Source organism: Hipposideros armiger, unplaced genomic scaffold (genome assembly GCF_001890085.2).
Source record: "Hipposideros armiger isolate ML-2016 unplaced genomic scaffold, ASM189008v1 scaffold_39, whole genome shotgun sequence".
In the NCBI taxonomy this organism is placed as follows: Eukaryota; Metazoa; Chordata; class Mammalia; order Chiroptera; family Hipposideridae; genus Hipposideros; species Hipposideros armiger.
The window spans coordinates 1155781-1180853 of record NW_017731389.1 but is presented as its reverse complement, the minus strand read 5'-3'; the positions used below and the strand labels follow the sequence as shown (position 1 = coordinate 1180853).

The 25073-nt window shown below is 35.3% G+C and overlaps 1 protein-coding gene across 4 annotated transcripts in view; it reads right to left on the bottom strand.

Annotated features, from left to right (window-relative positions):
- JMJD1C (jumonji domain containing 1C) overlaps positions 1-25073 on the bottom strand; it is a 291791-nt gene that overhangs the window by 70616 nt on the left and 196102 nt on the right. For all 4 annotated transcript variants that reach the window (XM_019638379.1, XM_019638382.1, XM_019638377.1 and 1 more), the window contains exon 3: positions 13863-13976. Coding sequence is in view for 3 of the 4 variants with exons in the window: in XM_019638382.1 (XP_019493927.1) it covers positions 13863-13976 (114 nt within the window). In the remaining variant the exon portion in view is untranslated. The remainder of the gene's footprint in view (positions 1-13862; positions 13977-25073) is intronic.

Below are 25073 nucleotides of genomic sequence, written 5' to 3'. Positions count from 1 at the left end.
AGTTTTGTGTTCATTGTGCTAGGCTATAGTACCCAGTTGTCTGGTCAAAGACCAGTCTAGATGTTGCTGTGAAGGTATTTTTCAGATGCAATTAACATTTCAATCAGTAGACTTTGAGTAAAGCAGATTACACTCTTCCATGTGCCCCACCCTGATCCAATCAGTTCAAGGACTTATAAAAAAGAATGAGGCCTCCAAAGAGGAAAGAATTCTACCTCCTGACAGCCTTCATACCCTTGCCAGAATTTCCAGACTGCTGCCCTGCCCTGTGGATTTCACATCTGCCAGGCCCCCAAACTGCATGAGTCAATTCCTTAAAACTCCCCCATCACCACCACCACTCCCTTTCTCAACACAAATGCGTGTGTACAGACACACAGCCTGCCTCTCTCTGCCTGCCTCTCTTCCTCCCTCCCTCCCTCCCTACCTACCTCTCTCTCTCTCTCATTGGTTTTGTTTCTCTGAAGAATCCTAATACAATATGCTATTTAGAAACACTATTAGCTTTCCTTATCACTTCCCCATCTTCTAAACCCTTGTATTCTGAGAAAAAATAAAACCAAGAAAAAGAAATGGGCAACAATCTGGTATTACTGCATCAGTTAACTTTGAAGTACAGAACAATATGAACATACCTCTATTTTAAAACTTTAGGCATGCTGCTATAATTGTATTTATGTCTCTCTCTTTGACCCGAAAGAATCCAGTATTTTATCTGTCTTTACATTCCCAATATCCAGCAAAGTGATTGGCACATAGCAATAAATAAATGACTGTATGTTATAGTTCAACACTCACTGGGATCTTTTTTCCTTGAATCTTAAAAACATATCTTCTCTAAAAGGCAAGTCTGTGCCTTAATTTACATGACAGGCGTTACACTCCAAAGACTGATCAGGTGCTTCAGAAAATTTCAACAGTTAAGCAGAATAGTATACTTGAATATGATTTGTCTTTAAAGTTAACAATCACTTGGACAAATTATGCAGCTGTAGAAAAGTGAAATAAAGTGTAGTGCCAGCATAAGGACAGACATATAAGACCAAGGGACTAGAGAGCCCAGAAATAGTTCTAGAATAAATGGTCAACTGATTTTTATTAATAACAAGGGTGTCAAGACTATTCAGTGGGAAAAAGACAGTTTTTTTCAACAAATGGTGTTAGACTCTTGGATATCCACACTACAAGTGATTAGGTTGGATCCTTATACCATATTAAAAAATTAATAAAAAATGGGTCAGAAGCTGAAACTTAAGGCCTAAAACGATAAGTCTTAGAGGCAAATTTTCATGATGTTGGACTTGGTAATAATTTTTCACAGCTATAACAAAAGCATAGGCAACAAAAGAAAAAAATCAGTAAATTTGACTTCAAAATGAACAACTTCATACATCAAAAAAAAAACTCCAGGGGGCCGGCCAAGTGGCGTGGTGGTTAAGAGCTGGCTTGGGACGCCCGAGGGCCCCGGTTCGGATCCCACACATGAGGACCAGTGACACCGCCCTCCACAGCTAAGATGCTGAACGACAGCTCAACCTGGAGCTGGGCTGCCATGAGGCGACGGCATAGGCTGCAGCCCACGCTGCAGTGGGTTGCCATGGGCTACCATGTGTGGCCGGCAGCTAGCGTGAGCGGCCAGCAGCCGCTGTGAGTGGCTGTCCAGAAGCCAGCGACTGATCTGCCTCGCCCGGGAAGAGCGCAATGATGGTGCCATCTTGGGCCAGTGAAGTGATGTCCTCCACAACTAGACTGAAGAACAAAAGGACAGCAACTTGTCTGTTCCCTTTCCCCCAATTCCCCAGCACTGTTCCCCTCCCCCAATTCCCCAATAAAAATCTTTAAAAAACAAAAGAACAAAAAAACTCCAAGAAACCAAAACCACCCCCATCCAAAAAAAAAAAACTATAAAAAGAACACAAAGAATGGGAGAAAATATTTGCAAAGTATTTATCTGATAAGAGATTGATAAACTCAACAACAAAAAAACAAACGACCCAACTAAAAAATGGGCAAAGAACTTCACCCCCATTTAGAAAATAGAAAATAACAAGTATTCTCACGGATATGGAGAAATTGGAACCTTGTTGGTAGGATTGTAAAATGGTGCAGACACTGTAGAAAAGAGTTGGACTGGTCTTTAAAAAGTAAAACAGGGCCGGCCAAGTGGCTCAGTTGGTTAATAGCTCGCTCAAGAGTTTGAGCTCTGAGCAACAGCGGTTCAAGTCCGGCCTGAGCTGAGCTGCTGCTGAGCTGCCAACAGATGGCAGGATGGCTCAGCTAAAAAAAAAAAATAAAAAAAAAGTAAAACAAATTTCCATATGTTCCAGCAATTCCATTCTCAGGTATAGACCCATAAGAAATGAAAGGCAAAGACTCAGATCTGTTTGTATAGTAAGTCCCAGGCGTATGAACATTCGAGTTGAGAACTTTCACAAATATGAATGGACCTCGCATTATGAACATTCGTAGATGCGAACAAATCACGGATGTAGCTCAGTGTCTGCCGGACATTGTCACAGTTGTGTTGCTGTGTGTTTACTGTACAATACTCAATCAGAACCCAGGATGTCCGGGAGCAACAGGAAAAGCAGTGGTGATGTGGAGGGGACTGCTAGGGAAGCATAAAGCAATAACCATGGAAACAGAAGTGAAAATAATTGAGACTGGACTGAGGTAAAAAGATGGTAGACGTCGCTCGTTCTTGTAACATGAATCGTTCAACCACTGGCTTTACATTGTATACTTGTGTCAAAGGTGTATAAGACTCACTTTGCCAGACTTAGGAACGAATCCGACTTACGAACATTCTCCCTCAATGGAACTCGTTCATAATTTGGGGAGTTACTGTACACTAATGTTCACAGCCGCTTTATTCACAAGAGCTAAGAGGTGGAAACAACCCAAATGTCCATCAACATATGAATGGGTAAACAAAATGTGGTATACACATAAAATGGAGTATTATTCAGCCATAAAAAAGAATGAAATTCTGACACATGATACATGTGGGTGAAACTTAAAGACATTAAATGAAACAAGCCAGTCAAAATAGCAAAAAAAAAAAAAAGGAAAAATATTGTATAATATGAGGTATCTAGAATAAGCAAAGAAAAGTATAGATCAAGAAAGTAGAATAGAGGTTAACAGGGACTGGTGATAGGAGGGTGAGAAATGGGGAGTTATTGTTTAATGAATAGTTTGTATTTGGGATGATGAAAACAGTTCTGAAAATGGTTAGTGGTGATAGCTGTACAACATTGTGAATGCAGTTAATGCCACTGAACTGATACTTAAATGGGTAAAATGGTATAAGTTTTACTGTTTGCTTCTTTTTAACCAATGTCCATTACTCCCTAATCCACAAGGACGATGAAGTTGAGGTCACTCAGGTGGATGACCCAATTAAAAATGGTTAATGGGTCAGCCGAGTGGCTCAGTTGGTTAAGAGCTCAAAAGTTTGAGCTCTGAGTAACAGAGTCCCCGGTTTGATTCCCGGCCCGAGCTGAGCTGCCAACTGGTAGCAGGATGGCTCAGCTAAAAAAAAAAAAATAAGTGGTTAAAAAGCTCTTTCTCATTACCATTTCACCTGCACAGGAAAGGTATAGTTAGGGGTTATGCAAGGGTACCATTCAACACACATTCTGCTTATTTGTTTGTTTCATATACTTAACTAGCCCTGCTGTCCAAGTGGCTTAGCTAATTTATATTCACTCCCAGACAATTTAGGCGTCACCTATTCTAGAAATAGAGGCATCCTGTTTGTATCTCTCCCACAACCAGGATGGATTCTTTATACCCCATGGTATCTGCTACTTTACCTACAATTTACATTTATAGTTTTCTATGTGTTTCCCCCATTAGAGTATAAGCTCTATAAAGGCAAGGTTATTTGTATTCCTGAATATAACATAGCAGGGTCTCAAATAATTGAATAAACAGCCCCCAGCCCTTATTATTTATTAATAAAGGGCTAATGCTATTTTTGCTTTTAGTCTGAAGCCTAGGAAAACTTGGATTTCAGAGACAATTCTTTTGGCGAGAGGCTGAAGGAGCTTTATTTTAAAGTAATTATTTTTCAATTTTAACTTTGAGCTAATCTAGGACTTCAAGGTACTTATATGCACTACAGAAAAAAAACTAGGAAGCTGACAAAATAGAGAGAGGGCAAAACATCTTCATCTATTTGGATCCTCTGCCTGGAGAACAAATGAGTCTGAAAATGATGCACAGATTTTGAGTATGTATAACTTGATGCTAGTGTCTAGGGAAACTGTGCAGGCATTAAAATTAAGGAAAAATTTAATTTTGTATTTAGGAAAGATGTCAATTCTAAGAAAAATAAAGCGCGAAACAAAGGAATGATGTGCAAATAAGAGACACTTTCCATTTGATAGATCGCAAAGGCAGGGTGCTATGGTAGAAATATCTTGGAATCTGAAGTTTTAGGTTTAAGCTACCACTAGCTGTGTGTACTTAGATGCCCCAAACTTCACTTTCTTTGATTATAAAAGTTGCTATCATATATTCTCTATCTCATATTTCTTACTTCTCCTTACAACCTTTCATTCCCCTATACTCTCTACCTCTGCCTTTACTAGGAAACAGAAATATTAGATCTAAAAGGTCTTTTAAGGGTTGCGGGGCCAGGTGGGCAAATCAACACTGATATATGAAAGTCACATGGAAACTAGTATTATGAGAAGCAAAACTTATGAGTAAGCAGAAGAAACCTGTCTGCAGAAAGGAGACTGAGGAAGGGGGTAAGAAGGAATATGTGACTTGAGTTCCTTACTTTCTAGTTCCTAATTCCATTCTGATTTAAGGTTCAGTTGTACTTTCCTGATATGTACATCGTGACATTGACTGCTAAACCTTTTTAATATCCCATACCCCTTCTTTAATCTAAGTGGGTTTCTATTTCTGCTACCTATTCATTTGTAAATTGGACTTCTCAAAGACTTGTGTGGATTAAATAAGTTAATATACTCTAAAAGCATTACACAAAATTAAGATAATAATACAACCTGTTTTCCTCATAAGGCTAACATAAAAATTAACTAAAATAATGCACATGGAAATTGTTGAACTTTACAAATGTAAAATACTAACACATTGAGAAATAAAATTTTAACTTTGAGATTTAATAATATGGCTGTGCTTTAGTAAGAATGTGCAATTGGGCAAAAAGAATAAAAACTAACCTATTTTGACTGGCAGAAACTAGAAAATCTTTCTCAATAGTAACTAGTGATGGCTTAGAATATTTGGAATCTGATGTCTACAAGCATAATTTCACATATTTAAATTCATAACAGCAGGCACAAAGAATTAAGAGAGACTGGCAGATTTTTCAGCATATGATCACAGCAGATTTGGGACCAGGAGAGAACTATTGCAGACTGTGACTTATAAATGTTTTTAATCTGAATATTGCAGAACAGCTCATACTTGGGCCAATTTTTAGTCAAAATAACTTGTCCCTGGACTCCATGGATACATTTTCAACACACAAAGTTTTGCAACCAATTTTTACAAATGAAGAACTCCTTTTTTAATGGCAGCAGACATGCATTTGGTAAATCAACATACCTGATTTATGGGACCTTAATAAGCATGTTTCATAACTAATTTTGAAATTATGGCAATATAAAATCAGGTAGGCGGGAGGTACTTAAAACAGAATGCAAGGCAAAATTACTGAATATTAAAACTTGATGTATCAACTTTAAATTTTAAAAAAGCCTAAATAAGGAAGTACAGTGACTGTTTTAGCTACTGGTTCCTCTTTTCTTGTAGTCCATCCTACTTTTTAGGCTTCAGCTTGGCTCCACTATTGCAAGCTGTCACTTTTGACTAGAAATGGAATAAAGCCAAGTACTACACAATAGCAGCTTCCTGCTCTGGCCTCATCTCCTATACCACCCCCAGGCCAATGCCTGCCCACAGATGCTGATCTTAACCAAGCCAATAATCTACCAGCAGTCAGTTCACAGCTATGGCTATGATCCTGTATTTTTTACACTCTTGGCGTATATCCCATAACCTCAGTTCTCATTTTTAATGACTTTATGGCAATAAGGCATCTCTAAATTTCAATTAAATGTGAATATAAAAGCAAAGTAAAATAGAAGAGGGAAATGCATATAAAAAACTCAGGGACTAATTGAGAAAGTGCTCAACTGTCAAAATACAATACAGAAAGAGAAAAATACAGAACAGAAAGCTCTCATTAAGTACTATTAATCCAAACAATCCTGTTATTCCAATTTTGCATAATTATGATTTGCACCTGACACTGCCTAACTCAATAGTCCTTTCTTTTGAGATAAATCTAGATTTAGGTTGAATGTCTTTTATCCTTGAGACTAAAATAATTAGGGATTAACTTGATTAGATTAACACTGGCCAGAAATGATTTTTCCACCTTGAGCAAGCTCACAGAATTCTGGCTCTAAGTGTTGGGAAGGAACTTCAAAGGTCATTTAGTTCAACTCTTATTCAATGCTTAGAGGACTTCCAAGCCTGTAGCACTCATCCACATGGCCTCTGCCCAAAGCCAAACAAAGAAAAACAATTCTATAACTTGCTGAATATCACTTACACTTTTTGAAATAAAAATATTAGCAGCAAACAGAGCTTATGACTTTGCCTGTGGGGAAAAAGGTATTTGCGGAGAGTGATGCCACAATAGGGTTCTGCATCTTTTCTAATATCATTTTCTTTTTTTTAATAAAGATTTTTTTATTGGGGAATTGGGGACAGGGAACAGATAAGTTGCTGTCCTTTTGTTCTTCAGTCTAGTTGTGGAGGACGTTGTTTCACTTGCCCATGTTGGTATTGTTACGCTCTTCCCAGGTGAGGCAGTTGCTCGCCGGCCATTGGACGGCCACTCACTGCGGCTCACAGCAGCTCACGCTGGCTGCCGGCCACACATGGTAGCTATGGCAGCCCACTGCAGCAGGGGCTGCTGCCTACACAGTTGCTGGCAACTCACAGCAGCCCAGCTTCAGGTGGAGCTATTGATCACCATCTTAGCTGTACAGGGCGCAATGTCACTGGCCCTCATGTGGGATCTGAACTGGGGCTGCTGCAGAGCTGGCGTCCCAAGCTCTTAACCAATGCACCACTCGGCCGGCCCCTCTAATATCATTTTCTTACATAAATCGTTTAAGAAGCCATCCTGTAATCTTATCTAAATATAATTCTGAAAAAGGAGAGAGAAGAAACACTACTATAAAGACATGTTCTGTTTTACACTGACCATAGTGTGTACCAACAGTGATAAAGTTTATTTAGCACCAGCCGCAGAAAGAATGGAAAGAGTTTCATAGAAGACAAATAGGACTGTTAAAAGGTGCAGGTGGTAACGGAGAAATGTCCAAATGGTTGAGTATGGTAGAAAGAGTTTAAATATCTAACAAAAAGGGTTAACATACCATCACAAAAAGGAAAATTTAGAGCATGTCTAAACAGCTACCTTCTATTGAGCCTTTTTCTATGTAGTGAAATAAGGTCTTTAATATTTCATTTTATTCTTCCTAACAACTCTGAGATAGATAGTACGGTTATCTTATAGATGAGGAAACCATTTATTTAGAATGCTTTACACTTTCCCAATGTCACTCTGCTACCAAATAGCAAAGCCTGGATTTGAAGCCATTTCTACATGAATGGACTTCAAAATTCATGCTCTTAAATATTATGCTAGACTGATTCTCTAGGACAAAAGACTAGTAGTGAAGACCCAATCAGTTAGCTGCTTCTCATATTACAATAATCAGACACCAATGTTGTGTAATTTGGTTACTCTCTTGCTTCAAAACTTCTAATGATTCATATGTACTATACGATAAAAGCCCCTTAGTAATTGTACTCCTAATCAACCCTTTTCCTTTTATCTGATTCCACAATACTTATTTATCTAGTAATCTAGTATGATGTCTACTATTCAAAATCAAACTCACTACCCTAGCTAGGCTGATATTCCAGTGTTCCCTAAATCTACCTCCTCTCCTCACTGATCATGCTGTCCTTCCTGCCAAATGTTTGCCTTAGTCTCTGTATCTTTCACTTCCATCTCCATTCAAAAAAACCCCATGCAAGTTCTACCTCCTTCAAGAGACTTCTTTAACCATTTCAATCTCTACTGACTTCTTTCTTTGTATTTTTTAAGTTTTTCCTATCATTTTTTGACTCCTTAAATAGACATTTCAAGGAAACTGTTTTTTTTTATATAAGTTCTTGTCATAGATTATAAACTCCTTTAAAAAACGGACTATGACTTACACTTTCATCAACTTTTAAAAACTTAAGTACGTAGCAGGATGCTGTGAATGGGGAAACCACAGAATTTGAATGAAGTCAGTTGGGATATTTCCAAGTCCAGGTATTAAAAAAATCTAAGGGTAAGTCAAAGGAAAGTAGAGACTAAGCCTAAAATTTCCATTTAAAGTCTCCTTTCTGGGGAAGAATCAAGTGAGTGAACAGTCAGTGGAACACTAGAGCTCAAGCCTGTTAGACCGCTGGGCCTGTTTCTCCTATCATAACCATAACTGCAGATGCTCTCATTTTGGGAAGTGTGGGTGCGTTCCACTCCCATACCCAACAGGAGATGTGCTTCCAGTGTTTCTCATACATTTCTATAAAACATCTTTCTTGGTCTCAAGTTTAATCATTGCAAAAATAAAAACCCCCAATTTTTATCTTTAAAAAAAATAGCAAGTTTGCTGGGCAGTTTCAGGAAGTCAATTTATTTTTTTTCTTTTAGTAAAATTAATGGGGGAGCAGTAATTTGATATCAGGAAGAAAACAAATCTGAGAGGAATTCTGGGACAGAAACAGTCACAGAACTATACTAATAAATCCTGGACCAGGTCAAATTCCCATATCCTCTCTAGAATTGTTAGTTTAAAAATACTGTAAAGTGATATATCTGTTACTACAAACTGAAGAGAGAAGAAAAAGTCAGTCTCTTCTCTATCCACCAAAACAATACTAACATGAACTTCTGTTTATTTCCTTCTGTAAACATTAGCCAATATCACAGTATGCTGAGGAATAAACCTGCTTATAAACCAAATTACTACTAATATTTTTTAAACTTTTGCCAGTGGTCACTTATGTGAGATATTTAATTCAACAAAATGTAACATTTGGCTAGCAACCAGTCAATTGTTCACCTGGCTGACTGAGGGCAAAATTTCACCTCACTCACATGATCTCATCTTGGTCGTGAAGCAATTCCAAACTCCACAGGAAAGTAACAAAAGTATAGAAGAAAAAAATACCTATCTCTGCTACACTCCACTCCCTAAACTACTGATAACTGATCCTATGTAATCAACTGAGCTACTTTTAGTAAACCAGATGTGCTGAGCAACTACTGTCTTTGGGATACTCTGACCACAGTCAAGAATTTATATAATCAATGGTAGAAAAATTGAGGATCAAAATGGACTCAAACTGGGAGAAGAATTTTGTTATTAAAGGACTACACAAAGATATACAGATCTGACATTCCAGATACATCCATTAACTAAATAATGTAAGGATTCTCTGTTCAGCTCTTTAAGTAATATTTAGTCTAGGTACTAAGAAAACACTTCCATCCATTCACTTGCCTTCAACCAGGAATTCACAGCACAATAGTATTGTATCGAGTACTTAGTAAAGTAGTTCAATGTCTATATTCTATGATGATACTCTAGTATTAATAGTCTTATCTCTAAACTTTTACCAGCTTATTATGACCCACAACTTCAGGTCTAGGATGATTCTACCTTATTCTAGGGAAAATGTTTCACTACAATTAATTTTTAAAATAAGACAGGACTGACGGAGTGGCGCATTAGTTAAGAGTTGGCTTGAGACGCCAGCTCTGAGCAGCAGGGCCCCGGTTTGGATCCTACAAGTGGGCCAGTGACACTGCGCCCTCTACAGCTAAGATGGTGAACAACAGTTCAACATGGAGCTGAGCTGCCGTGAGTCGCCGGCAACGGCGTAGGCTGCAGTGGGGCTGGCGAGCAGCGGGCGTGAGCTGTTGTTAGCTGCCGTGAGCCACCGTGAGTGGCTGTCCAATGGCCAGCAAGCGACTGCCTCACTTGGGAAGAGGGCAATAATCACAATACCAACATGGGCCAGTGAAGCGACATCCTCCACAACTAGACTGAAGAACAAAAGGACAGCAACTTGTCTGTTCCCTTTCCCCGATTTCCCAACACTGTTCCCCTTCCCGAATCCCCCAATAAAATCTTTTAAAAAATAAATAAGATAAATGTAAAGTATAATTTTGAACATGCACATTCTGCTTCAAATCTTTAATGGTTTTAAACCAGTGTCCTTTGTATTATTCCTTTATTATCTTTGAAAGCAAAGAGGATTGTGACCCCTGGAAAATGCTGGACCTTTAATTAAGGCAGACCAAGCCAGATGAATTAATATTAGTCACATACAATTTTCAGGGAAAAAAATTTCTTCTATATCCTCTATGAAGCCACCAACCTGAAAACTGCAGGTGTGCAAGGTCAAAGGCCAACTGCAGGACAAGATGATTTCAAAATCATGCTAATAGTTCAGTGTTCATATTTCATTATCAAACTGTCTTTTATATGAATCAGATCAAAACATAGTTTAATGGAAATATTTTTTTAAAACTTCTGAATCACCCTCCAAAGTAAAGCAACAATACTAAAGAATTAATAACTCAGACAACAAAAAACAAACCCAAAATGATAAAAAACATCTTTAAGAATCAATGATTTGTTTTTTTCCCCTCCTTCTTCCCAGCCAGCTGAAGGACAGTAGAATCTGCAGAGTTCCCTCCTACTTCCTCTCTCTTTTCCCTTCCCCCTTTACTTCAAAGAAAGTTAGCAGCAGCCAGGCAAGATCAGGAAATCTAAAAGGAGGAAGCAGAAACTCATTTGTGTGCATAAGGGTGGAAAGAATAGAATTAATACCATGGTATGCTGCTTCAGTTACCTAATTAATATGCCTCCATTATACTGTCAGTAAGATGTTGGTTTGATTTCTCTATTCATTCAACTGTCTTTCCAAAATTTTGAAAACTACAATCTACGGTGGTTACACCACAATCCCTCAACTACATATCACCTAAAAAACTGACTAGATCAACTAACTTAATATATGCCATCTGATATTCAATGCATTGAAATCATTCAGAGAGATAATTGTACGATTCAAAACAGTGACCTAAAAGTGAAAAGATTTGTATTAATCTTCATCATCTGTTTCCTAACCATTACCTTACAATATATATCATTCGGATATATTAAAAAGATAGGGCCGTGCAACTATAAAGGAAAGTAAAGGGAGCATACTACTATGGAATACAATGCCGAGAACTCAAGAAGAAAGATGATGGATAGGAATCCTCATTACGAAAACATTTAATTAGATTCGCAGCAAAGCATCAATTGTGGGAATTTTGAAAACAAAACTTAAATGTATGCGTCTCTAACCACAAAGGCCATTTCCAAAGAAGACTTTCCCCCATCACACTTAAAAAGTCTATAAAGGATAATTAACACCCAGATTCACAAGAAATTGCCTCATGAAATTTAAAGAAGTGAGAAGAAAACAGGGAGATCATTTTAAAAACTTGTTCAATTTTCCCCAAACTCTATGACTTACATAGGGTTATCCCAAGGTTAAGATATGTCAAGGCATAATTTACAAAATCTATGCCAGTAACAGCTGCCATGTTTAAGATGCCAAGGAATTTAATGTACTGTTTGGACAACTATTTAAAGAAGACCATTCTGGGATAAAGCCACTCTAATTACATTAACTATAAAATTGTTTCCTTTACCTAGATTGTGTCTGTATTAACCAATTCATAAATAAATAAATAAATTTGAAAAACCAGACTGAGCCATGTTAGGTCTCTGGAGTAAGTTCTCATTCAAAATGTTACAGGAGTCTGTCATTTACATCTATTTTAAAATCTGATTTAAATAAGATTAAATATAAAAATTAAAGTACACCCAAAAAAAGCTCTATCGTAAACCATTACTTCTAAAACTTAATAAGAAATTCTAAAGGTATGCTGGGTCCTAAATCAAGTGCTCTTAGTGTAATTCTTTCTGGTTTCTTAGAACTGCGAATTTCTATTATTCGTGAAACACAAATGGTTAAAATGTCAAGTGAATCACTTTACCTCTGGAAGATGTAGTATATCCTTGTGGGCCAGAGGTCGATTTACCTATACTAACAGAGCAATAAGTAACTGACTAACAAAGGTAATCATACAATTTACCAAATCAAATAAGATTTTAGCCCTTGTTCCTTTAATAAAATTATAGAATTATCAAAATCTTAAAGTTGAAAAATCTAAAACTGTAAAAAAAAAACCCACAAAAACCACCCTATGTTAGCACATTCTTTCAATCATTATAATTTTAATGAACATGTTGTAGAGTATTAGGCCACCTGGCAAAGGTTAAATAAAAGTAATTTTATTTAAAAACAAAAGTAATTTCTACATAATGATTTTACCTCTCTAAATAAAATCCAAGCTGAAAATTCTAGAGTGCTTGCTAATCAGAAACCACAGATTTAAAAAATTAAGAGTTGGAAGGTTCCTTTTATTTTACCTAGACTTACCTAGTCTAATTTCCACTAAAAGACTGTTAGAAATCAAACAAATTATAGTAAGGCATATCCTAAACTAAATGGCATTCACAATAAAAACAAAATAAAATAAAACCCAAGGGAAAAACTCTAACACCTCCACTATTAAACTGGGATTTGCAATGAATTTTTAGCTATGTACAAAGAGCAAAAGCTAACAGTACAAAACTGAGAGGCCATTTAATGAAATAAGAAAAATAATGTAAAAAGACAAAAGCACATTTATGTAGACTTCAAAATAGGAAGTAACATTTAACTGAGGGAACTATCTCATTTTGGTAGATCTAATAGAAGAGGCAAGTAACTAATTCCCTAAGTATTATAACTTCACACACAACAAATTACTGCTCAGTAACTCAAGCTCACGTTCCTTCCATAGAAATGATTCCTCTACATTTTATTTTTGAAAAACAGTAACTACTCCGAAATGAAATAGGAGTAATGTTGGCTCCATTTAAAAATGTCAAACTAGTTCACTCATCCTCTCAATGAAATTACTATTAATTATTTTAAACACTTAAGTAAATAGAAACCTATAAAATATATATTTAATTCAATATAAGATCCAAATATACAAAGAAAACATTTGTGCATTTTCACTTCTACCTTAAAAAAATAACTGATAAAACTTTACTAGAAATTTAAAAAAACATTTAGCTTAATACTTTTAATGTTTCTTCACATGACTTAAATGTAAAAGCTTACTAGAAAATGTTTTCCAATTAAATGTCTTTATATTTTAATTGCAGGAACTAAAATTCAAAAACTGAACTATTCAATTAATAACAATTTAAATGAATATACTCATTTAAAAACAAAAAGAACTACTATTATGTTAAGCTGATATGCAGTGAATACTAACCTCATTACATTAATCACCCAATTCTTAACCTTTAGAGCTGGAGACAAAGATAATTTATACTAATACCTAACCAGTTATTTTCTAACCATGAACATAATTTAGAATGGCAGGGACTTTATTTTGCTCACTTGTGCATTCCCAGTGACAGAATGCTGCCTGGCTTATAGGAAATTCTCAGTATGTATGTGTTGATTTAATAAATGACTCACTTACCCTAAAATCGAACTTGACTGAATGCACTGGGTTCCTTGCACACACCTATGTTAGTTGGAATTGAATCTTTAAAAAAATACCGAATATCAGTGAAGTTTAACGAATAGTTTACTTTTAAAAGCAACCTAAAATTTCTTACCTGGTAGGGCTGAAAGGCACTATCTTCAGTTAAAAAATCCAGTTGTTTATCTACAAGGAATTCTACCGCAGTGATTGAACTGGGTATACTTTTTTCAACCAGGGGTTTGAAAGTCTGGTAAGAGAAAAAAATAATTTCTAATGGTTATTTTCTGGGTTTTTATTCTCTAAACGGGAAGAGGTATATATAAATACAATGTGTTACTGCCATTATCATAATGATTTTAGGATCCCAGTTAACATTAGTTTTCATATAATAATCTAGGGTAAGCTGTTATCCATAGATTTGTATTTATCAAAAAGGAATGAAATACATTTATAAAGGATAATATGAAAAAATTCCAATATATTAAGCCCCAGTTGCTTAAGAGATAGTCAAATATACACATGTATAAAAATATCCGCTAAGATTTACAAAGGGGATATTGCTTCTGAAAAAGTAAACTAGGAAGAACACATTTATTCCAACTCTTTTTAAAAGAAAATTATAAGTATTATTCTGTTACAATTTACATGTGTAGTTTTTTTGTAGCTCATTCACATCAAGGATTTTAAATGATCAGGATGCATCTGGCCTTTTAACTCCACCCCGTGTGCTACCCACCCCCACCCTTGCCCATGCCTCAAGCACAAATAAAAATCCAGCTGCTTCAGTGTGAGCCGCATGGGGGAGGGGAGCAGGAAAAGAGGGAGGTTAAGTATTACACAAAACCCACCTTTGAGTAATGTCTTTCCAGATCTCCACTACTTTAAAAAAAAAAAAAAAAGGCGCGCACGGTGTGTGTGTGGGGGGTGTCAGTGTTCATTTGATTATTTTAAAGATTCACCTTTTACAGAAAGGCTTTTACTCATACCTTGAGGTAGTGGAAGGAGTAAGGGAGGCAGGAGAGGAAGAGGAAGGAAATAAGTCTATTATGTATGCATATTTTTAAAGACTATCACACTCACTTTCAAAGCAGAAGCAGCTTGAATAAAAACCAAGTGTCTTATATTCATGGTACTGTTGTAAAACTTACCAAGAAAACTAAATTCCACCATCTTAAAATCCAGTGGCTTTACTATAAAAGAACCTAAGTTTAGAAAATGGAATTAACAAGCAACTCAGTTTCTAAATTACTTATATCACACAGAGAAATCTTTTTTGCTACAAGGCAACTTGTGTGACCCTTTGGATGTAAACTAAACCTTTTGGCACAGACAGTAAAAATCCCCAGGAGATCCAAAAGCCATTGTGTTTCCGTTTTCTTACTATGTCTTAAACCTAACATCTTGCTAATCACAATAAACACGCTGAGGAAAAACTTTTCAAGATCTTTAGTTCAGAGTGGGTCTTGAGTTAATTTCTATATTTATGAGATTCCTTTTAAAACTTTCAATTTGATTCACTGAGGAGTCTGTAACAAATATGTAAGCTAAAAACATGACAATAAGCATTTAAGCATGCTTTATTCTACACTATCCATACCGTAAACTTATAATATCCTTTCCTAAATTAAAATATGAAAAAAAATCTTACATTCTCACTTACTTCCAGGATTTATGATTAGAAAATATTATCAGTTATGATCCTCCTTCCCATATCCTAGGACTAACCTTTTACGTTTACTAACTGTACCACAGATGATTCAGAAGAATTTTTTTTTGGGGGGGGGTGAAATTACATTTTCAAAACAGGCAATCCCTCATGATTTGGCCAGCTCCTGCTACTGTTGTCATATACATTTTCATTTACCAAGATTAAATTTCCTAAAATTATTTCATAAAATCCTATTCATAATTTTACCTAAGAAGTGACCACTCAAGTTTATAAGTAACCTAAGAGCGTTTATTTTATTAAGATTCTAAAATGTCTACCAGCATGTGATCAACTGACATGAAATATATAACATTTTCATTTTATATCTTTGTTTAGTTTTTAGTCAACTAGGAAATACTAGTACCTTCTGGAGAGCTTTTAATCCTTGAGCTTTATCAAATGCTCTATTTCTTTTCAAACACTAGTCAGGTCAGCTCTTGAAGGTTAACAAAAAGGTCCACAAAAGGTTTTATCTGAATGACTAAAGATACAATTCAATTAAGCAGGATTTGTGGGGGGTGGGGGGAAGGGAGGGCAGGAGGAAGTAAACTTCTCCATCTGAGTGCCTTTCTTACGCAAATAATACAGGTGGTTTGCATTTCCTATGAGACCTAGTCATTTTATAATATGAAAAACATTCTTGTGAAGAGAATCTCTCAGAATTCTGCTTTTTAAGGTACATCCGAGTTCTAAGGGTAAATTTCAATAGGCCAACTTATAATTTAAATTACCGAGTTAGGGGGAAAAAAGGTTGTTTCTAGGCTGAAGTACAAAAGAATTTCTCACTTTAATTGAAAGCCATTGGTAAAATTTAGCTACCACAAATGTTAAAAAGACTAGTTTTATAATGTTCTATTTCTGATAACATGAATACTTACAATCACGTACAAATGGAGGTCAAAAGTATGCCATGCTTCTTAAATGGCAAATAGGGCCACGACTTGCACATTTTAACTGTGCAATTATATTTAAATTACAAATGTGTTTCCAACAAGGGCCGATAAATATTTTATAGTTCTTGTTAAAGAAATATTTCAATATATCTTAAATGAGCAACCCTGAAAATGTGTGACTGTTCTTACTTTATGGTAAAATTAAAGACAATATATAAAACTACTTAGTTAAAACACATACTGATTTTTTAGAGTGGCATATCAACAATGTAACTGTTACTAATTTTTGTATCCAAGTAAAACACATTTCACAAACATTAGCTTAAAAATAAAACAAATATTTAAATAAAAGTGAATGGACCCTATGGCTTTTATGATGAATCTGTAGTAAATATTTCATGGGTCTAGGTGCACTGGAATGTAAAGAAACTAGAACTCATGCATAACTAAGTAATTCAAGACTCTAAAGATATATCATTCTATGAGGAACTTCCACAGCCTAAGGGGAAGCAATGAGCTACCATCAGAAAGTCTCAGTCAAATATGGCCCTAATCACAAAAAGACTATTATTTCAATGCTGAAACAAGCCTTTGAAAATCCAAATGAAAATTATTAATTTAAAATTGAATACTCATAGTTGAAACAATACTTTTTCAATTTTATTAATGAATTAAGGGTTCTTTTAAGGTCCTTTGTCTGTGTTAGCCATACTTTATAAATAGTCTAAATCCAAAATAAATAACTTAGTTGAGAGCCTGTCTTTTTAGTAGGGCCTACCACGCTATAGGAAGAATGCTTAGAACAACTGTATCCTGTTTGGGGCTCCATGCTGCACCACATTCCATTCACATGAGGAAGAGGCGAACAGATGAGCCCTCCTCGAAAAAACATTTTTAAAATAAATCAGCTACAGCTCTCAAACATAACTCAGCTGCTCAAACAAACCATGTTAATAAAGCTCACCATTTAACATTTAACTGGAAAATCATGGAGTTATGTCTGTATAGTTGAGTTTCTAACAATCTCCGGTTAACATTTAACAATTTCTTTTCCAAGTAAAAAATAATCAGACTCATTAACTACTAGAATTTGATATAAAGCTCACTAAAGGAAAATACTGAAGCAGAAAACAATCTAAGCAACACTTTAGAAGTCAAGGTTTAGTCTACAAAAAAAAAAAAATGACTGGAGTCACTTGAAAGAACAAAGTCCAAATTCCCACCCAAGCAGGTCTATTGAAAAACACGATACTGTCAGAAAACAAGTTGGGGGTGGGGACAGGAATATACCACACAAAAAACCTCAGAAAACAAATACCCCAACTCACTTAAAACATTATATTCCAAAACCTCTAATCTAAAACATTTCTACTGTAATACTTTAAACAATTAAACTCGTTTTTAAATTAATTTTTAGTGTTATAAAATTATTTACACAAATAAACCTTTCTAAACAAATGAAATAGTTGAAAATTGTTAAAACTAAGAACACTAAGGCGAGGTCTATAAAAGGCAATGACCTTAATTCCTAAGACTGAGAAGCAAAACCAAATATAAATTAAGACAAAAGAAAAAGGAAGCAGAAAAATACAAACCGTACTTTGTTCTTCAGAATTTTAAAGTATTTTTAAATCTCAGAAATCCATGACCGGGCTTTAAAGGTCAAGAAGTATAGCTGACATTTCCATTTTGTTCTTGAACACTATTTTTTATCTAACCTAAATACTATTTTAGTCTTCAAAAATCACAGGCAAATGGCTCTCAAACCAAGCATTTCTGAGATCACTTGCAGCGTCGTCATTGTATAGGAAGAAAAGCCAAGACCACAGAACGAAACAGAGGCTGTAACCTAACAAGTCTCCGATGAGCAAATGACGATTTTCTGTCCGCTCTGGCTCAACCCTGGCAGTGATGAGGATTACAACTCGCTCTTTGTCATCAGCAGTGTGGTGTTAACGACTAAGAAATCCTGCAGCTGAAGCACTACTGCATCCTCCGATCTGGGTCAGGATAATTTCTCCCGAGGTCGCTTACATAACCAGTAAGATACTCCAAATAGAGAGAACAGCCATCCATCAGCTAGAGAAAGCCTTTCCCACTGTACTCTGCGTGGAAACACACTGCAGTCGCTTCCAACAGTGCAGACACCCAAATGAGAACGACTACTTGGCTTAGGGCACACTGAGAGAAGGGAAGAGGCGGTGCTCTGTAAACTGTAACTAATCCCCGTCACAGGTGCTGATGGAGTCACTTCCAGCACGAGTCACATTACTGGTGATTACTCATTTGGCTGCGGCCATAGAGACTGGCTCATAATTTTAACAACAGACAAAGACAGACTAGTGGCGAGACTGAGAGCTCAAGTTTACTGTCTCCTTCTTAAAGCAAATGCAAATACAAAGTTTTTGCTTTCCAGATATACCAAGGTGAGAAAGTGTAGAAAACAAATAATATATAAATCTCTCTCAAGTTGGCAAAAATGAAGCATAGCTTTAAACCATCAAAAATACGTGCAGTGTGTTTTCAAGTAAAGGATTTTTTACTATAACCATTTCTCCTTTAAAATATACTGATATAAACAACCTCAAGGGAAAAAAAAACAGTTTAAAACATTTTTGGGAGTAACAGTCTAAGCAAAATCAAATGACATAACCAACAACCTCAGAGGTACTTTACTCAAAAGAAAAACAAACTGGTAATATTAATTTTGGCAGACTTTAAAAAATACTTCTAAAACAGTTTCATTCTTTATAAAAATGATTTAATATATAGTCCAGTTATAAAAACGTATCATTTAAAAGCATAAAACATATTTTTCTGATGTGTTATCTAATATGTGCTCTTAACTTCTTTCTCAACTGTTGTATTTTACATAACAATTAACTGGCCAGTGAGGTAGCCACTAGCCACACAAGGCTACTGAGCACCTGAAATGTGATTAATCTGAATTGAGATGTGTGCTATATAACACACACAATTAGTATGAAAAAAAGAATGTCATACCTGCAAGTGCAAGAAAACATTCACCTATTTTTTAATAATGTGTGTGAAAGGTCTTTTATTATAAATTTGGCACAAAGTATTTATCTTAGTTAAAATAAATCTAAAGATTCACATTGATTTTTTTATACCACACATACAACCAATTCATCAAATCATGCTAAGAGAAACACTTCCAGCCACCAGCCAATGTGCTGTCCCTTTATACCTATTCCAGATGTATCACTTTCATTTCAAAGAATCAGGTTAACTATTGAAAACAAGATATTTTCAATTTCATATATAACGAACTTGCAGTGATAAAAATCTCAATCAATCCTTTTTTGTTTTGTTTTTAAAACAAAAATGATGTGGGTAATAATTATCCTAAGAATGTTAGTAATATGTAACTTTAGAACACTGATGGTGCTAAACTACAGAACTTTAGAAAAAAGTATTTTTAAATAATGAGTCAAGTAAATATTAAATCATACACAAAAACCCAGTAAGTCAATCATAATTACATCGCTTACAACATGATTATAAAACATATATGGAAATGAATTCATAATGTCATATGTTACAAAAAACAAAACAAAACAAAAACAAGTAGATAAATATGGCAGCCTTATTCTGAAACCCAAACAACAAGGAAGCATCAAATGCTTGATGTAGGTTATTATATTATAAACTATCAAATTTAAATACATTTCATACTACATTTCTACAATTTATTGTACATTAGAGAATGAGTTTGATATTTCACAGGATTCATCTTAGAATCTCACATAAATTCAGGTTTGATTATACATGATATAAACTTAAAAACAGCTGTTTTTGTTCCTCAAGTACTATCAGTCCCCTACAGAATCAAATATCACACAGAACTACACGTAGTTAACAATCCAATTCCCATGATATTTATGTATTCCTAGTGACACAGAATGAAATAATTTTTATAAAATCAAAATAAACATCAACACTGAGAAACTATTCATTTAAATTTCATGCTGTACCATGGTTAAATTAAAATGAGATGCTTCTCCATTACTATAAATACCATATAGTTAATTCTTAATGCAAATGAGGGTGCACAGAGGTGCAATTACTTGAAAACCATAAATATCTTTTTAAGTTGAGCTTGACATATTTTTATAAATATATGAATGTGAGTTTGTCCTGTACTCTCGTAAATTTCTAACGCAAACAAAAACAGTGAATTAACAGATAGAGAATCCGCTTGGTAGCAAGCATTAAGTTGTTCAGCTTTTACATCTTCTTAATTCTCTCCTGTTCCTTACTCATTAGGGTTGGTAAATATCACCTTTCAGACAATGAAAAGCATCTATCTGAGACCAGCTTTTCAGTCCTTTAAATTGGTGGTTCTTATGGTTTATATGTACCTTCCTTAACAGGTTAAGGAAGAAAGTTGAAGAGCTACTGTTAATTTTTCTTTTCTTTTCTTTTGGTTGGGGGAAGGGAGACAGAAAGTCTTTTCTGGCAGCTAAACCAGGCTAGAGGAAGAGGAAACTACTCCAGTTACTGCACAGAAATACATATCTCTGACTTCCTTCCTTTTTAGCTGGTTTCTAGGTTACAAGCTGAATAAATCAACAGAGGTGAGAGAGTAAATAGAGGCTAAATAGGCAGGCAACATTGTATGACTATCTGAAGAAAATCTGTTCCTTCCAATAATGTTCAAGAACCTTATACAATTTAGAGTTAAAATAAATGAGCATTTTCGTTCCATTTATCTTGGGCCATGAAAGAAATAAATTCTTCATCTTTATAGATAAAGAAGCCTAACCAAACAAGTGGTTTTCTCCAAGCATATAGACTTCATAAAAAAATCAAAAACCTCTAAGTTCAATGGCCTACCTTTGTAAATGTATTTTTTTAGACATAAGGGTAGGAAAAGAAAATGAACTATTGTTAAGAGGATCTCAACTTAATATGGCCTTATAGGAAAGCTAACTAAATTCAGAAAAATATTTCCAACATGACCTATTGTCCTAGAAATCTATGAAAGTATATAATCAAACATGTTAACTCCTGCATCACGGTAATATTCAAATAATTAACTTCTTCACATTAACGAATCCATGAAGATCTTCCAGGCATATGCATAGTTTTGTACCTTCCACAGGCTATGAATTCTACAAAAATTTCCACATGATATGAACCTAATCTTCCTGATTTTTTAAACTCTCTTCCTTCCTAAAGCATACAGCACATTCACTCAACCAATATGTATGGGATGTCTTATATGTGTAAAGCACGGTGCTTGGCCATAGGGGCACAATAGTCAGGAAAAGACAACCAAATTCCTACCCTAGGCCCCTTTGCAGACTTTTAGAAAGAAACAGACATTAACAGAAAAATCATAGAAATAAAAAATTACAACCCTGTTAAGTATTTAATTAATAATTGGACAACTAGTGCTCCTTTTCCTTTCTTCACTATATCCTTGATAATTGCCCCAGTCATCACAGGAGGAGAGTGCAACACAATATGACCATTTTTTAACTTTGCAGATAACATGTCATTGATTTTAATGACATATATTTTAGCCAAAAAAAACAAAAAACAGATCACTGTTGAGAACACTAAAAACACTCTACGCAAAATAGTCCATGTATTTTTCAATACCATTACGGCTGAATTCAGTGTCCTTTATTTTTTTCATTCTAGACTTTCTGAATACTAATAAGATACATATTCTTACTCTAGAATACTTCCGTGAGTTTGTCATCTCTATGACTCTTTCAGAATCTCCCTGAATAGTCCCCTTTCCTCCCAATATTAGAAGGTTTCGGTTATTTTTCTTTCTCTACAACTTTGCAGATTTGTGCCATTAAGATAACCAATTTTTCTTTCCACAAATAAACACTACAAAATTATATTTTTAGACCCAAAATTTCACCTTCTTCTAACCTGTATTTTATATTGTTACTAGGACATAGTCATATTTATATATCCTGTCACCACATAAAAGCCAGATATGACTAGAATTAAATGCTTAACCTACTTTCCTAAGTTGTTTATACTTCTTTCAAAAATCACTAAAGCACTATCACTACTTCAAAAGCAGATACCTCGGAGATACAGTAATCATGCTTGACGATTTACTTTGTTTCCCTTGTTCATATATATAATATTCTGAATACTTGATATTTTTCCTTTAAACCAGTCAATAATGTATTTTTTAAATAAATTATTCCATAACTGTAATATAACTTTGATAAAAATTCCACTAAGATTTTAAAACTAGACAAATCAATTTTATGGAAAAGCAAATATAATCAGGAATGCTCTGGGAAGGAAAGGAGGAAGGGAGGAAGGAAGGAAGAGAGGAGAAAAGGAAGGCAGGGAGGAAAAAAAGCAATAACAGGGAACTAGCCCTAACAAATACTACAACATATTTCAATGCTCCAATTACTATAACAGTGTGAAATTGATTATGAATTAATAGTTACCAATGGATAGTTTAGAAAGTACGAAGATAGCATCACATGGGAATTCAGTGTAACATAAAGGTAGAGTCTCAAATCAGAGGGGGAAAAAAAGAGGAGAAAATTGAATGAAAGAAAAACTGTTAAAAATGGAAGTTTAGGGATTAATAGTCTCATCTTTACAGATGAAGATATGGACACTCAAGAGAGACTGTGACTTTTCTTGTCAAAAACTTTGTTTGTATAAGCCCTGATACTAGAACCTAAATTTCCTAACTCATAACTGAGTGACTTTTACATTGTAAGCTGGTGTGAAAGAGTTGTACTGTTTTCATGTTTGTTGGCATGAGGTGGCAAAGAGCAAAGTGTTTTGCCATCTGCTGACTAAAACTTTAAAATTGAGGAAAATGAAACCAGAAGAAACTGCAAAACCATATACTACTGAGGAAAAGAGGTAGAACATAAAACATTTATGTATTTTAATAATGTTTTATTGAAACCTATGTCACCTATCAGAAAGACTATAGAAATAAGCAGAATTAGGAAAAGAAAGCAACTCAATATAAAAGGGTTTTTTAAGCTGTGTTCAATCACTTGGGAAGATGATGAAACACAAATAGTTCAAAGAAAAGGAAAAGTTTAATTCCTACTTTGTTTCTGTTCTTTCTGTCAAGAAAAAATATTTTTAATATGGAAAGTGTAAACTAAAGATTAAAAATAAACTGAACCATAAAGATAGGTAGAGAATCCTTTTTGTTTTGTTTTCAGTAACAGAATTAGTTTTCCTTTTAAATAACATTACATTAGAGATAATTTGGAAAACAAATGAGTGAAAAGGATCCCATAGTTTTAACTATGAACTCAACCAGTTAATCATGCAATTGCACTTTCAGCTTTTTTTCCACAAGTATATGTTACCAACTTTCAAGATACATTTAATGTATAAGTCGCTCAATTTATTTAGTATTCTTTTCATGTTTTTACATTACCATCATTTTAAACAGCTACCTGATAAATACTTAAGTGAATGCGCGTGAAGTTTTATTAGCATTTTCTTAGTGTTGGGTGTTGAAAGTCTTTTTCTCTTTTCTATTACAAAAAAATAACAGGAACATCTTTATGCTTTTATTAAAACAACGAAAAATCAATCTAAATTTAGAGGGGTTTAAATAAGTTACATGTTAGAATATTAAACTGATAGATAAAAACAGACAGCCATTACTGGTATAGTCTTTGAAAAAATCATGGCATTAACAAGGTATTAGAGACAAACATCTATTAATATTTATAAAGGAGGAAAGGGGCAATTTAGAAACAAACTACATGCTAATAAACTTGAGTCCCAACAAAAACTCAGAGGTGGATAATTAGAATCATGGGAGAAAAAACAACAGTGATTACCAAGAGCCAAATATGTTCTGTGACGGTAATTTGTCTTTTAATCAAAATAAAGATTACTTTTATCAAGACAACCTGCAACAGATATGTCAATGAAGTATGGGCTGGATTGACAGTTCTTGATGCATTTGTAGTTGGTTTAAAGAGACTGAATAACAACACTTTTTAACCCATATAATACTCTCTCTCCATCTTTGTTCTTACACACTCCCAAACTTAATAATGACGAGGTTAGGTCATATTTTTGGGTTCAAAAAATCAACTATGGGGCCGGCTGAGTGGTGCGTTGGTTAGGACGCGTCAGCTTGGGACACCAGCTCTGGGCAGCAGGGCCCCGGTTTGGATCCCACATGCGCCCGGGCCAGTGACGCTGCGCCCTCTACAGCTAAGATGGTGAACAACAGCTCAACCTGGAGCTGGGCTGCTGTGAGTCACCGGCGACAGCGTAGGCTGCAGTGGGGCTGGCCGGCAGTGGGGCTGGCCGGCAGAGGGCGTGAGCTTTTGTGAGCTGCCATCCAATGGCCAGCGAGTGACTGCCTCACCCCGGGAAGAGCGCAATGATAATAAGGCAGCCTACTGAATGGGAGAACATATTTGCCAATGATATATGTGACAATGGGTTAATATCCAAAATTTATAAAACACTCATTCAACTCAACATCAAAAAACAAACAACCCAATTTAAAAATGGGCAGAAGATATGAAGAGGCATTTCTCTAAAGAGGAAATACAGATGGCCAACAGGCATATGAAAAAATGCTCAATCTCACTAATCATTAGAGAAATGCAAATAAAGAACCACAATGAGACACCACCTCACTTTGGTCAGAATGGCTATCATCAATAAATCAACAAACAACAAGTGCTGGCGAGGCTGTGGAGAAAAGGGAACCCTGGTGCACTGTTGGTGGGAC